The sequence below is a fragment of the Sturnira hondurensis genome, unplaced genomic scaffold, assembly GCF_014824575.4.
Source record: "Sturnira hondurensis isolate 20B ecotype Veracruz unplaced genomic scaffold, ASM1482457v3 Scaffold0021765, whole genome shotgun sequence".
NCBI lineage: Eukaryota > Metazoa > Chordata > Mammalia > Chiroptera > Phyllostomidae > Sturnira > Sturnira hondurensis.
Window position 1 is genome coordinate 1,298,041 of NW_028094396.1, and position 15,223 is coordinate 1,313,263.

At 39.3% G+C, this 15,223-nt stretch overlaps 1 protein-coding gene across 4 annotated transcripts in view; it reads right to left on the bottom strand.

Annotated features, from left to right (window-relative positions):
* ZNF148 (zinc finger protein 148) overlaps positions 1-15,223 on the bottom strand; it is a 128,332-nt gene that overhangs the window by 13,071 nt on the left and 100,038 nt on the right. For all 4 annotated transcript variants that reach the window (XM_037033701.1, XM_037033702.1, XM_037033704.1 and 1 more), the window contains 2 exons: positions 15,050-15,173; positions 13,657-13,740 (listed from right to left, as the gene is read on the bottom strand). In XM_037033701.1, the coding sequence (XP_036889596.1) occupies positions 13,657-13,740; positions 15,050-15,173 (208 nt within the window). The remainder of the gene's footprint in view (positions 1-13,656; positions 13,741-15,049; positions 15,174-15,223) is intronic.

Consider the following 15,223-nt stretch of genomic DNA (forward strand, 5'->3'; position numbering starts at 1 on the left):
TACATGGAGCTATAGTTTAACAGATTTTGAAATATAGACTTACATCAAGACCCCAAAACTGACCAAAGTGCAGTTTGAGCTTAGAAAGTATTTCTACCCCACAACTGTGAGGGAATGGAGGTTTTCCTTTTTGTCCTAACTTACAAGAAGAAGGGAGGTGTACAAAGCAGCATTTTGTGATTCAATAATCTTAGCAGCTGTCAAAATGACTTAATCATGTAAGTTTCACTAGAAGCACTGTTTCTCCCTTGTAATAGTAGGCTGAATTCGTTAAGAAACATTTTCAGGTCTTCAGAAAAAGCTAATTTTCAAGGCCATTCTTCTGTGTTCAATAATCGAGGCTGACAGTAGTTCTTTTCATTCAGAAAAATTTTAACCTTGGTTCTACCCTCAAAAATTCCCCCCAAAACTTTACCAATTCTAAGCTATTAAACTGCTGAATAGAGTGAGTGAATATCCAGCCTCCATATGAGACACAAATTCATGGAACCAATGATGGTCAAATCCACTATAAGCAAGTGAAGTTTCCTGTTGGCATTGCTGGTTCCTATATTCCAATGTTTTCCACAGAGTATTGCTCATGTAATACTATAAACATGCATAGGCTTTAAATGCTTTACATTTTTCTCAGTCTTTGTAAATTAGTACAAATAAGTGTTTTTCTGCTCTACACATCACATTTCTCCTACTGTCAGTTATAACACATCTTAGCATAATCTGTTTCAGAGCATACAGAAATAATGTTTTATCACGTATTCTTTTTCAGAAAAAACTTCATTGACATTTAACTCATGTACCATGTAATTCAGCCATGTAAAGTGTATAATTCCATTTTGAAAACATTCTTGTCTGTAGTTGTTCCACAGTGGCTAATTCTTCAGTCACTTTAAACTTCGCCTTGTCTTCTTGAATAAAACAACTAAGCAGTACTGCTAACATCTATCGACCCCCCGAGAGCCAAGGAAACTACCTGGAACCATCTGCGTTGCTTTCTGGTTGACTACTGATGCTGTTTCACGTGGAATTTCATCTGACAATCAGGTTCCACAATAAAAGCTTAAAAACCATTATGGTATACTAGTTTTACTCCTTTAGTTCCTTCTCATTAAACTGTAATTAAATTTCATCTATATTTATTCTTCCTTTGAAATGTCTTTCTATCCAGTTCACTCGATTTCTAGTCTTAATGTTTTGTTTATAAGTTCAGGCCCTCATCAGAGTATGACAATAACTCTCCTAAGAAATCTCATAAAAGCAATGAGGAAGAAAAAATGATTGAGATTAGTTTCAGAAGTTACTTTCCTACAGTGGGAAAAAAGTATTAATGGCTAATTAATTAATCCAAAACCCAAACACTGATTAGCAAATAAATCCAGACTGTTACAAAAGTAGTAGCTTTAAGTCTCAATTCAGCACAGTCATGATTTAATGTAATCTTTAGGCTAGTATACAATATTCGGGACCTTAATTTACCATCCAAGAACTGTCATCCAAAATGTAAAAACAACAGCTTGGAAATACAAAACATTACATGAAAAACAAAGGGAAAAATGGTAAAAAATGCTATTATTCTGCTAAAATAACCTGTTACCCTTTGTCTGTTTCTTGGTTGCAATACTTCTCTTTTCAATATCACAAAAAGCTAGGTAACACTAGGTAGGAACTGAGCAAATTCTCCTACTAAAAATAATAATCCAGAAGCCTCAGTAAAAAAGCAGAGCATCGGGCAGTGTTTTTGGTAGATAGCCTCTATCCTTCCCTGTAACAATCCTGCTCTTCTCCACCCGTGCTTAGCATCTCAGCTCCTTAATAGCAACCCCTCAAACGTCTCCTGCCCAAGACCCTAAACTAATATTCAGGTCCATGGCTTCTGTATAATAGAAACCTCTGCAGTTGTCAGTGAATTCTACAATTTTAAAATAACACCTTTCAGTTCCAGGTTCCCATGAACCACTGTCCATTCTCCCCCAATTCTCATATAATAAAACGTCTTAAGAGACGGCAGATTTTTCTTTTGCACCTTCTCAAGACTCTAGCGTTACAGGTGGTCAGAATCAGTATCCCTTCCCTCTACCCCATGATAAAGAACTAAAAGACAAAATAGATAGGAACATATCTGACCCATAGTTAAGGATGACAAGAATTCCTCCATTAGATAAACACAGCAGGTCTACACAAAACTATGTGGTTTCCAACAATAGTAATAAATGAGGCTCTGTGTTGGTATTCATTTTTTAAATTTTTAAATAATTAATCTACAATCTGGTCAATTCCCCAAGGTAACTGAAGGTTGACTGAATTTATTTCTCTGGAATAATTAAAAATATACACTGAAAGTTCTTGCTCAATAGTCATTAATCACCCTTAAAAAGTAAAAATCAAAATAGGTAATAAAACATAGGTAAAGAAGAATCCATTAAGCCCTTTCAAGAATTTACAGAGGGATTAAATTACATGAGAGAAAAAAAATCAATAAACTTTTGGTCAATCTGTCTATCAGCTTTTTTATGCAGCCATGAAGAGGAGACGACACAGAGTTCCACAGGAAACAGAGGAGGAAGTACTTGCATCGATGACCAATAATGCAAACAGCAAAAAAGTCGAATGGGAGACAAGCTGGATAGAGAAATAACTTCCTAGTTCTACATTAGGACGCTATGACCCACTACATTGGCTTCCTAACAGTCTCATGAGATTTACAGAAGAACAAAACAAGTTACGAAGTAGGTAGAAGCTGTTACTGTCGCTGCTTTCAAAGAAAGCCAAGATAGGACACTTGCATGAAATTCTGATGGGGGCTTACAACATTTAAGCATTTCTGAAAATAGAAACTCTTCAGAGATGACACCTAAACAGCTCAATAAAAGTATCCAGAAAAATAAGAATGAATGACCTTAATAAGTAAATTCAGATTTCCCTAAATATTTGAAATCCTATTTTGTCATCATGACTGTGTCCAAGTCAGAGAGCACATTTTCTTGGCCACACTTTTACCAAAGGCCAAAATAAAATGTATGAATTCTCAGTTTGTGCCACTGAAAGTCAACCAAATGAAAAACTTTTTATCAACAAATAAAAATTTTGTCATCAGACTTCCAGCTAAGATGGAGGCATAGGTAGACACACTGTGCTTCCTCGCACAACTAAAAGAAGGACAACAACAATTTAAAAACAAAAAACAACCAGAACTGACAGAAAAATCAAACTATATGGAAGTCCAACAACCAAGGAGATGAAGAAGAAACATTCATCCAGACCAGTAGGAAGGGTGGAGACGGGTGCAAGGAGAGAACGGGGGCCGGCAAAGCAGAGGCTGGCGGACCCAGCACTGGATTGTGGAGTGGGGCGCACAAGGCTACAGAGGCAGCTGGTGGAGCAGGTGGTTCCACATTCGTGGCAGATAAAACAGGAGGAACAATAGGGGAGCAAGAGAAACTGCACAACCCAGAGCTCCAGTGTGGGAAATAAAACCTCAAACCACTGATTGAAAACACCTGTGGGGGTTGAGGCGGCAGTGGGAGAAACTCCCAGCTTCACAGGTAAGTTCGTTGGAGACACCCACAGGGTCCTAGAACATATACAAGCCAACCCATCCCAGGAATCAGCACCAGCAGGAAACAGTTTGCTTGTGGCAAGTGGGGGGAGTGACTGAAAGCCAGCAGAGAGGGGAGCAAGTGCCACTGTTCCCTCTCAGACCCCTTCCCCACAGACAGCTTCACAAAGCAGCAATGTGGGTTACCCCTCCCAGTCAACACATAAGGCTCTGTCCCTCACTACAGAACAGGCACATCAAGACAAAAAAAATGGCCCAAATGAAAGATGAGTTCAAAGCTTCAGAAAAAATGCAACTAAGGAACGAAGAGAGAGCCAACCTATCAGATGCACAGTTCAGAATACTGTTGATCAGGATGCTCACAGAATTGGTTGATTTTGGTCGCAAATTAGATGAAAAAATGAAGGCTACATTAAGTGAAATGAAGGAAAATATACAGGGAACCAATAGTGATGAAAAGAAAACTGGAACTCAAATCAATGGAGTGGACCACAAAGAAGAAACAACCAACCAAACAAAAAAGAATGAAGAAACAGGAATTCAAAAAAATGAGGAGAGGCTTGGAAACCTCTAGGACATCTTTAAACGTTCCAACATCCAAATTATAGGGGTACCAGAAGGGGAAAAGGAACAGCCACGAGTGGAAAACTTATTCAAACAAATAATAAAGGAGAACTTCCCCAGTCTGGCAAAGGAAATAGACTTTTAGGAAGTCCAGGAAGCTCAGAGAGTCCCAAAGAAGTTGGACCCAAGGAGGAACACACCAAGGAAAGGAACATCATAATTAGATCACCCAAGATTAAAATGAAGGAGAGAATTCTAGAAGCAGCAAGAGATAAGGGGACAGTCACCTACAAAGGAGTTCCCATCAGACTATCAGCTGATTTCTCAAAAGAGACCTTACAGGCAAGAAGGGGCTGGAAAGAAGTATTCCAAGTCAAGAAATGCAAGGACCTATATCCAAAATTGCTCTATCCAGCAAAAGCTTTCATTTAGAATGGAAGGGCAGATAAAGTGCTTCTCTAATAAGGTCAAGTTCAAGGAGTTCATCATCACCAAGTCCTTATTATATGAACTGTTAAAAGGACTTATCTAAGAAAAAGAAGATAAAAAATATGAACAGTGAAAGGACAGCAAACTCACAGTTATTAACGACCACACCCAAAACAAAAGCAAACCAAGAGGACAGCTAGATCAGGAGTGGAACCACAGAAATGGAGATCACATGGAGGGTTATCAACAGGGGAGTGGGAGGGAGAGAGAGGGGGAGAAGGTACAGAGAATAAGTAGCACAGACGGTGGGGAGAAAATAGACAGGGGGGAGGGCAAGAGTAGTGTGGGAAATATAGAATCTAAAGAACTTATGACACATGGACGTGAACTAAAGGGGAGAATGTGGGGGGGAGGGGGTGTGCAGGGGGGAGGGGAATGAAGTGGGGAAAATGGGACAAATGAAATGGCAAAATCAATAAAATATATTAAAACAAACAAAAAACACCCCCAGAAAACTTTTAAGTCTGGTGCAGTGTTTTGTATGTATGTACACATATTTGTATGGTTTCTCTTATCTTTACTGAGATGTTATGTTACCAGGTGTAAAACTTTTACATGTGTTTTGTGTGTACTGAAATCTTTTAGTGTGAATTACCAACAGTGTTGTAGATACAACAACCTGGTTTCTGAAAGCTTTGTTAAAGCAGACGATGGCAGTCACAGCAGTCTGTACTTCCCTGTAACATCTCTCTCGACAAGCCCTATCCACACCAGCACTGTCTGGCTTCAGCGATTACACGGCCAGAAGTTCGTGGCAACGCTCTCACTAGCACAAACAGGATTCAGTTCCTTCATCTTCCAAATGAGAGTTAAACCATAATTGGGTCTGTAACGTTTTCTTTTAATAAGGCTTCTCCATTATAGCTAATAAACCATAAATCAGGACACTAAAATAGTAAGAGGAAAACCGTAATTTTTATTGATAACTGAACCATGCTGAAGGAAATACAAAGTGTTGAGCTAACTTAGTCAAGGGTAAATCAACATTATCTCCAACTCCACCCCACTAGCCCAACTGGTTTAAAAAATAATAATGTGCCTGGCCTGGTGTGGCTCAATAGATTGAGTACCTGGCCTGAGAACCAAAGGGTTGCTGGTTTGATTCCCAGTCAGGGTACATGCCTGGGCTGCAGGCCAGATCCCCAGTGGGGTACAGAGAGGCAACCACACACTGATGTTTCTCTCCATCTCTTTCTCCCTCCATTCCCTTCTCTCCATAAATAAATAAATAAATAAAATCTTTGAGGAAAAAACAATGCTATTATTCAGCTATTTAACATGGTATGGTTATGAGCAAAAATCATAGTTAAAAGGAAAAGATGTACATGTTTTCAGGTGTAAAAAATGCTTATTTAGGAGATATGTTTTCTAGTGTTTCTTACTATATTTTTATCTATAAAATTGTACACATTCAAGAACTAAAGCCATAAAAAAATCCTGATGTATATGCATAATTCTGAATGACTTGGTTTATTTTCAAAGTCCCTTTAATTTGGGGGAGGACTTATAAAATCAATTTTAAAAAACTTTTCTATACACAGAAATGGTTTCATAACATTTTTACTAATGAAATAAAAAATAAATTATGAAAACTGTCACAACTATACAAAACAAGCATACTTTGTTACAAGAGTTACAATATCAGGACAGGTAGTCTGTAACTTCTTTAGAGGAATTTAGAAAAAGAGTCCCAGCAAAGATGAAGGTGTAGGTAGAAACCCTTCACTTCCTTGCACAACCAAAAGGAGGATAACACCGAATCTAAAATCAGCAACCTGAAGTGCCAGAAAATTAAACATCATGGAACTCTGGCAACCACAGAATTAAAAACAGTCAAACAGAACAACCAGACTGGTAAGGTGGTGGATAGAGAGAACCCACAGTGAGGCAGTGGACCATGTGGGCGGGGCTGGCTGCAGTGAGGTGGCAGGCTACACAGGTGGGGCGGACTTAAGGAGAAACTGAAACTCAGAGCTGGCTGTGGACTATGCTGTTTGCTGAGGTGGGAGAAACTCCCAGTCTCACAGGAGAGGTTCATTGGAAAGTGGGCTAGAGTCGAGCAGGCAAGCTACACTGTTCCCTCTCTGGCCCCTCCCCCACAGGCAGCACCGCAGCACAGCAAAGAGGGTTGCCCAGCCCTGGCCAATACCAAAGGCCCCGCCCCCTTACAATTTAACAGGGGCCGCAAACAAATAGAGCCAAAATGAAAGAATAGAGCAAAACTTCGGAAAGAGAGCTAAAAGATGAGGAAATAGCCAACCTATCTGATGGAGAATTTAAAGGCCTAGTAATCAAAATGCTCACAAAACTGATTGAGCTTGGTTGAAAAATGAAGGAACAAATGAAAGATACCCAAGATAAAATAAAGCAAAATATTCAGGGAACCAACAGCGACAGGAAGGAAACCAGGACTCAAATCAATGATTTGGAACAAAAGGAAGAAATGAACATCCAACTGGAACAGCAGGAAGAAACAAGAATTCCAAAAAGTGAAGAGAGTCTTACAAACCTCTGGGACAACCTGAAACATTCCAATATCCAAATTATAGGGGCGCCAGAAGGAAAAGAACAAGAACAAGAAATTAAAAACTTATCTGAACAAATAATGAAGGAAAACTTCCCCAATCTGGTGAAGGAAATAGACTTCCAGGAAGTCCAGGAAGAACAGAGAGTCCCAAAGAAGTTGGACCCAAGGAAGCACACACCAAGGCGCATCATAATTAAGTTACCCAAGATTAAAGATTAAGGAGAGAATCCTAAAAGAAGCAAGGGGAAAGAGAGAGTTACCTACAAAGGAGTCCCCATAAGACTATGAGCTGATTTCTCCAAAGAAACCTTGCAGGCAAGAGGCTGGAAAGAAGTATTCCAACTCATGAAAGGCAAGGACCTACATCCAAGATTGCTCTATCCAGTAAAGCTATCATTCAGAATGGAAGGGCAGATAAAGTGCTTCCCAGATAAGGTCAAGTTAAAGGAATTCATCCCCAAGCCCTTATTATATGAGATGTTAAAGTAACTTATCTAAGAAAAAGAAGATAAAAAATATGAACAGTGAAAGGACAACAAACTCACAACTATCAACAAATGAACCTAAAAAAGAAAGAAAAATAACAAACACAAAAACTAAGCAAACAAATAGAACAGGAACAGAATCAGAGAAATGGAGATCACATGGAGGGTTTTCAGTGGGGAAGGGGGAGGGAGGAACACGGTAGAAAAGGTACAGAGAAGAAGAAGCATAATTGGTAGGCATTAAATAGATGGGGAGAGGTCAAAAATGGTATAGGAAACATAAATCAAAGAACTTATGTGTACAACCCATGGACATGAACTACGGAGGGGTGAATGCTGGTGGGATGGAGGGATGCAGGGTGGAGAGGGGATAAAAGGGGAAACATTGGGAAAACTGTAATAGCATAATCAATAAAATATACTTAAAAAGAAAATTCGAATAAAATATTAAAAATTGTACTTAAGTTTCTTTATTCCCCAAACCCACACTGCCTCTTCATGGCTGTAAGACTAGCATTTCCTTGGAGCAAAATGGCGACAAGGTTTTCCTCTACAAAACAACACAACTCTAATGTTTATTCTGTACATGCATTCGAAAATGCAGAAGAAATGGCACCTTGATAAAAGCACCTGATCACAAAGTAAATCTTTCAGTGATGGTATTTAACCTTGGTGTGTACCTAAGCAGTAATTCTGACCCTAAACAAAATGATTGATTAGAATTACTATCTTCAACCTTTGCTTCAAGTACTCACTCACCTTCTTTCCCATATCCCCAAACATACGGAAGCAGAAGATCTGTAATATATTCACAAGATATAAATCTCCCACAATTACCAAAATTAGCAAGCCCAAGAGTATTTGCATTTTGACAGTTTTCAAAGCCTTAGGCTAAAAAAAATAAAGCTTTAACCAGACTTTCAAGGATCAGCCTTGTGATGAAAAAGTGCTCTCGCTTCAAGTGGTATTTTGTAGGCTAGCCTACATTTAAGAAAGAGAATGAGGTGTTAACTCTGTCCAGACTGTTTCAAATTTTTCTATTTGAAAACCAAATCAAACTACATTTTTTCCAGATTATATTTATTCATTTTTAGAAAGAAGGGAGAGGAAGAGAAACATCTACATGTGAGAGAGACATCGATCAGTTGCCTCTCACGTGCCCCCAACTGGGGGCTGGGTCCACAACCCAGGCATATGCCCTGACCTAGAACCGAACTAGTGACCTTTCAGTTTGCAGGACAACTGCTCAGCCACACCTGTTAGGGCCATTCTTGGTTTTTAAAAGCCTCAGAGGATTTCTTTATTGGTGGCAAGAGCAGCAGGTAATGATTTTTAATCATGTTGCAAATGAAGAAGAAAATGAGCTTGGGGGGTGGGAGACTAGAGGAGAAAGGATAAGATCTAAAAGGATGAGGGAGGCAAAAGGAAAATAAAGTTTGTAAGAACTAGTAGTTCTTCTTACCACACAACCTTTGAGGATCAGTTGATAGGTGACTCATTACCTTCTCGACAATTTAAAAGTGGATAAACACACAAAATCTTTTAAATTGCAATAACTATTTCAATGCATTTTTCTAAACTAAGAGCCTGCAGAGAGAAAGCTTTGACATGGGCAAACTTTAGGGCACAGCATCCCTCCAAAAATAAAAGCCATTTAAAACATGAAAGAATGCCCTGGCTGGTGTAGCTCAGTAGACTGAGCATGGGCCTGCAAACCCGAGGATTGTAGTTCAATTCCCAGTCGGGGCACATGCCTGGGTAGCAGGCCAGTTCCCAGCAGGGGACACACGAGAGGCAACCATACATTGATATTTCCCTCCCTCTCTCCTTCCCTTCCCCTCTAAAGATAAATAAATTTTTAAAAAAACATGAAAGAATGGATAGTAAGAACAGAAAAACAAAAAATGGAGAATATATTTGTGGTTCTAAATATATCTTGTAGGTATTCTGATAATAAGACAAAAATATCTTAGTGTTTTCAGAAGAGTCTATAAGAAGCATCAAGAAAATGAAGTAAAGAAGGCAAATCCAGACTCCTTACACCAGCAGTTCCACATATACAGTGATGAGGGGAGGGCACAGGACCAATGGGGTAAAGATGAGTCTTGTCAAAAGAAACTTCTCTCTGTGAAGGAGCCATAATGACCGGTTTGCCCTGCTTCCTCTCAACTCCTTATCTTCGTCTAAATGTATGAGGTTTCACATGAGAACGTCAGCCTTTGCTTCAGCCCCTTTCAGATGTTACCAAACCCATGGGAAGGACTGGCAGCAGAGCAAGGAAACCTCAAAAGGGCCCAAAGACATTACTCTGCTTCTAGTCCCATTGTTAGTTATCTCACATGTGTACTCTGGAGTCAGAGAGACTTGAGCTGGAACCTTGGCTCCATCACATACAAGGTCATATAAATTTACGAGAGTGTCTTCACTTCTAAAAAATGGGAATAGTAATGGTTCCTCTCTTTCAAGATTAATGTGAGGAGTAAATGAGTTATTAACAAAACATTTAGCACAACATCTGGTTTTCAAGATTCCCCAACACCTAGCAGAGTTGTTTTCCCAAACAGTGAGATTACAAGATTGTGACTAGCACTTTAAAAAAGAATTTGCCACCGGCCAAGATGGAGGTGTAGTTCAAAACACTGTGCCCCCTCCCACAACTAAATTAAAGACAGCGAAGTTTTAGAACAAAAACTCAGCCAAAACACAGAAAACTGAACTGTATGGAAGTCCGACAACAACGAACGACTCAGCCAGACCAGTAAGAGGGGTGGAGTCAGCGGTGGAGCAGGTCGGGCTGGAGAGACCGTTCGGTCAGACCGACCCAGCAGCACAGGTGGAGGCGGTTCCGGGTGGCGACGGGCGGACCCAGTGAGGGCGCAGGGCAGCTGGCTGACAGTGGTCACACATTCACGTGCAGATAAACCAAGCAAAGGAGTAAACAGTGAGACAGACTGCTCAGGCTAGGGCCCAGGTGACAGGAATTAGAGCCTGAAAGTGCCAATTGGAAAGACTTTCTCAGGGTTGAGCGGCCGGGAGAGGCTCCCAGGCTCAGAGAGAGCTCATTGGAGAGACCCACAGGGTCCTGGACAGTACACAGGCCCACAGACCTGGGAACCAGCACCGGAGGGGCCCAATCTGCTTGTGGGAAGCCACAGAGGGGACAGAAATCTGAGGGGGGTGGGGAGGAGGAGGGGAGGGGGAGAGGAAGAGGGGGAGTGGAGGGGAAGGGGGGAGGGAGGAGCAAAGTACCATTTTTTCCCTCTCTGACCCCGCCCCCACATACAGTGTCACAACCCAGACTAGGTAGCCCCGCCCTGGTGAACGCCTAAGGCTCTAGCCCCTTCATAACAGGTGTGAACAGACCAAACATTATGACTCAAGAACAGCTCAAAGCCCCAGAGCCTATAATTCTAAGTGACCAAGAAATAGCAAACCTTTCAGATGCACAGTTCAAAATACTGGTGATCAGGATGCTCACAGAATTGGTTGATTTTTTGCCACAAATTAGAGGAACATATGAAGGCTAAACTAATTGAAACGAAGGGAAATGCACAGGTAACCAATAGTGATAGAAAGGAAACCGGAGCTCAAATCAGTGGAGTGGACCACAAAGAAGAAAGAAACCACCAAACAAAAAAGAATGAAGAAACAGGAATTCAAAAAAATGAGGAGAGGCTTAGGAACCTCCAGGACATCTTTAAATGTTCCAACATCCAAATTATTGGGGTACCAGAAGGGGAAAAGAAACAGCCACGAGTAGAAAATTTATTTGACCAAATAATAAAGGAGAACTTCCCCAGTCTGGCAAAGGAAATAGACTTCCAGGAAATCCAGGAAGCTCAGAGAGTCCCAAAGAAGTTGGACTCAAGGAGGAACACACCAAGNGAGGGGCTGGAAAGAAGTATTCCAACTCATGAAAGGCAAGGACCTACATCCAAGATTGCTCTATCTAGCAAAGCTTTCATTTAGAATGGAAGGGCAGATAAAGTGCTTCTCAGAGAAGGTCAAGTTCAAGGAGTTCATCATCACCAAGCCCTTATTATATGAAATGTTAAAGGGACTTATCTAAGAAAAAGAAGATAAAAATATGAACAGTGAAAGAACAGCAAACTCAGTTATTAACAACCACACCTAAAACAAAAGCAAACTAAGAGGACAGCTAGATCAGGAGAGGAACCATAGAAATGGAGATCACAGGGAGGGTTAGCAACAGGGCAGTGGGAGGAGGAGAAGAGGGGAGAAGGTACAGAGAATAAGCAGTGTAGATGGTAGGTAGAAAATAGACAGGGGGGAGGGCAGGAATACTATGGGAAATACAGAATCTAAAGAACTTGTGACACATGGAAATGAATGAAAGGGGGGAATGGTAGGGGAGGGGTGTGCAGGGTGGAGGGGAGTGAAGGGGGGAATGGGACAACTGTAATGGCATAATCAATAAAATATATTTAAAAAAAGAATTTGCTAGAATAAAAGAGAAAACAGCAAAGTGCATGCAATAAGGCTAAGCACTGTTTCAAAATTATTTTTCAGACACACATGTGCACACACTCTCTCCACTGGGCCCCCTCCAGTTTTTGTGTGTTGCCTTTCCTGTGTAACCTTCAACAGACAGCACAGCTGGCTCTTCCTCAAGGCACAACAGCATTTTGTATAAAACTCAACAACACTTATTACATTGTGCTTGTTCATATGTGTATCTCTACCACGAGAATGTAAGCTCCAAGGAAACTGCTTCACCTCAGTATTTCTGGTGCCTAAAAAATGCTGTTATGTTGAATGAATGAGCAAATCATCAAAATGTAACAAGTATTAAAAACATACAAAAATAGTTAACCACTTCCATTTATCATTATCTGATCAGTTTTATTGTTATATGGGAATTTAAATTTAGCTATAAGTCACACTAAAATTGAAACAGTTGTTCTTTTTCCCAAAATGCGTAGTGTAGTCCCTTCCATCTGGAAGTGATGAATAAATGTTCACTTAAGAAACTGAAAATGGGTGGTGTGCATACTAATAATCTTTGAAAAGTAGAACATCAAAGCACATAGATATGCTGCATAGTTGAAGTTTTATTTAAAGAGACGGACCACAGCCACACTTCCTCATTAGAGGTAAAGAAAGGTAAGGGGACTTATTAGGAAGAAAAGGTTGCTTCTTCTACGTGACAAACTATCCAAAGACCCCCTTGCATGGGCGCAGCAGGTGCCATGAGAACACATGTGAGAACACCACCAGGCAAGTACTTGTTTAAGTACTTAATATAAAGAAATATGAAGAACTTTAATATTTTTCATATTCACATATCATCACCACCATTCTCAATTCTATTTAAGTGTGAGAATCAAAGTTATACAAATTCACCACCTGTACTTTTATAATATCACGAAAAGCAAAACACAGAAAATAAATTCTACAGAAACACTTCTGCCATCTTTAGAGACCTCGAAAATCAAAAGCTAACAGTCTATGAAATGTAGATTACATACAAAACTAGTCAAAAGTAAATAAATAAATGTTTGCTCTAAAATGGATTCCTTTATAGTAATCTTCCAAAATATTTGGTTCTAAATCATTAACAACTTAAAACTCAAAGCTTCCAACTTACTAGGATTACAACATCCTTGATACAGCAAGCTAAATACACGAAATATTAAGAAATAAAGTGGATGGCTGCTATGTCAGGACTCAAGAAATTTTGCTCCCAATTCCCCAAACTAATTAATGTAAATGATAATTTTTACCTAAACTTATCACACCTCTAAGGAAACAGCTATTTCACAAAAACCTCCTTTTGTCACTTTAAGTATATTTTAAGTTATTATAAAACCCTATTTCAAGGTAATTTATTGGGCTTGGACATCAAAGGCAAGTCTTAACAGTTAACATTGGCTTACTGCAAGAAGAAAAAAGATGAGCCATGCTATATACTCTTCAGAAATAAAACTAATAAAAGTGGCAACAAGTTGTTGTTTCTCTTTGAAACTTCCTATGTGTGGAACACAGTTGAATGACCCTAGGAAGGTGGTAACACTCACCAGTATGAATCTTCTCGTGTCTCTGTAGCAGGTACTTCTGTATGAAACGCATGTCACATTGACTACATTGAAATGGTTTTTCGCCTTAAAATAATTTCATATCCACAAATTAGTTACTGGATTAAACACAGTTTATAGTTACTATTTCTGAAGAAAGATAAATCTTAGAAGCCCAAATTCTGGAAAAGTCCAAATTATCCATACAAATGATTTAAATTGTTCATTAACTTAACAAAATTTTATTTCCTCTCAATTTTTCCCAAAAACTTTTTAAAAATTCACATCCCCACAGTCACACAAAAGTGAGACTAAATCTGATCTCTATCTAGCCTTTAAGGGACTAAAAAAAAGATGTAAAACAACTTAAAATAGAATTTAAAATTAATGAGGATAGAAGGGATTCTACAGGTTATGTAAGCGTGTCTTAAACATATTTTCTTCCTTTTAACCTGGAAGACCCACTCATGTTGTTCTCTGTGGCTAACCATCACTTTATGCCCATTTACCTGTTTTCTCCAGAACTTTCTAAACATCCTCAAAAATAAAAAATAAAAATCCTGTATCTTCAAACATTCCCACTGTGCTGGGAACTTTTCCTTTTAAGGAAAGTATTCTTTGGTCTGCTTTATGCAAAGAAACTTTCCAGAAACTCTTAAACACTCCTCCATTACTTTCTCGCCTTCACACCATACCTACTTAAAAGAGAAGCCTAAGGCTTCTCGCCTCACACCCTTTACTGCCCACTTGTGCTTCAACCCTTGCACTCTCTTCAAAAGCTAATCACTGTCTATCTTCCTGCTACTTCAATTTTTTTCTCAGTTCTCTATCCTCTCAGAAGGTTATGCCACTGTTGATCATACCCTCCTCGGTATTCTCTCTGCTTTTGGCTTCTGAGACCACCATCCTTTCCTAGTCCATCAAATCTACCTCATTGTTGTCTCCCCACTGCCCCCCTAATTCAATTTATGTGTCTAATCTGTCTCCCTAAAGATGTGTAATCAGTCTTTTAGTTCTGCTCTCTATTATTTCATGTTCTTATCACTTTTTATATCTGATTCCCAAATTTGTATTTCAAGCTCCATCTGGATATCATGCACAGAAAAATAAATGCTGACAGGCTTTCAATAATACATTCTTTAACTGTTTCTCTAGATAAAAAGAACACATTAAGCCAACTAAGTGTCCAATTAAGATTAATTAATTTTACACATCCAGGCTAATTATTTTCTCATTTGAAGTTTTTCCTAATTTCCTTCTGACATTCTGGCCTTATGAAATCTCTGATTTGAAATGCCAGGTTAGCTATGGTCTTAGGAATGAATGACATTTACACAATGGTGAAAATAACAAAGATATTTTAATGGACATAAGCCCATTTTAAATCAAGAAATACCTGTATGAATGAAGACATGTCTCTGTAAGTGATAGTTCGTTCTAAAGGCCGCATTGCAGTGCTCACAAACGTGAGATTTAGGGGTTTTCAAACCAAGTGATCCATCCTCATTTATTGTAAGAATCTAGTTTAAAAAAAGGTAAAAACAAAAGAAAGAAGTTTTAAAAATGTAAC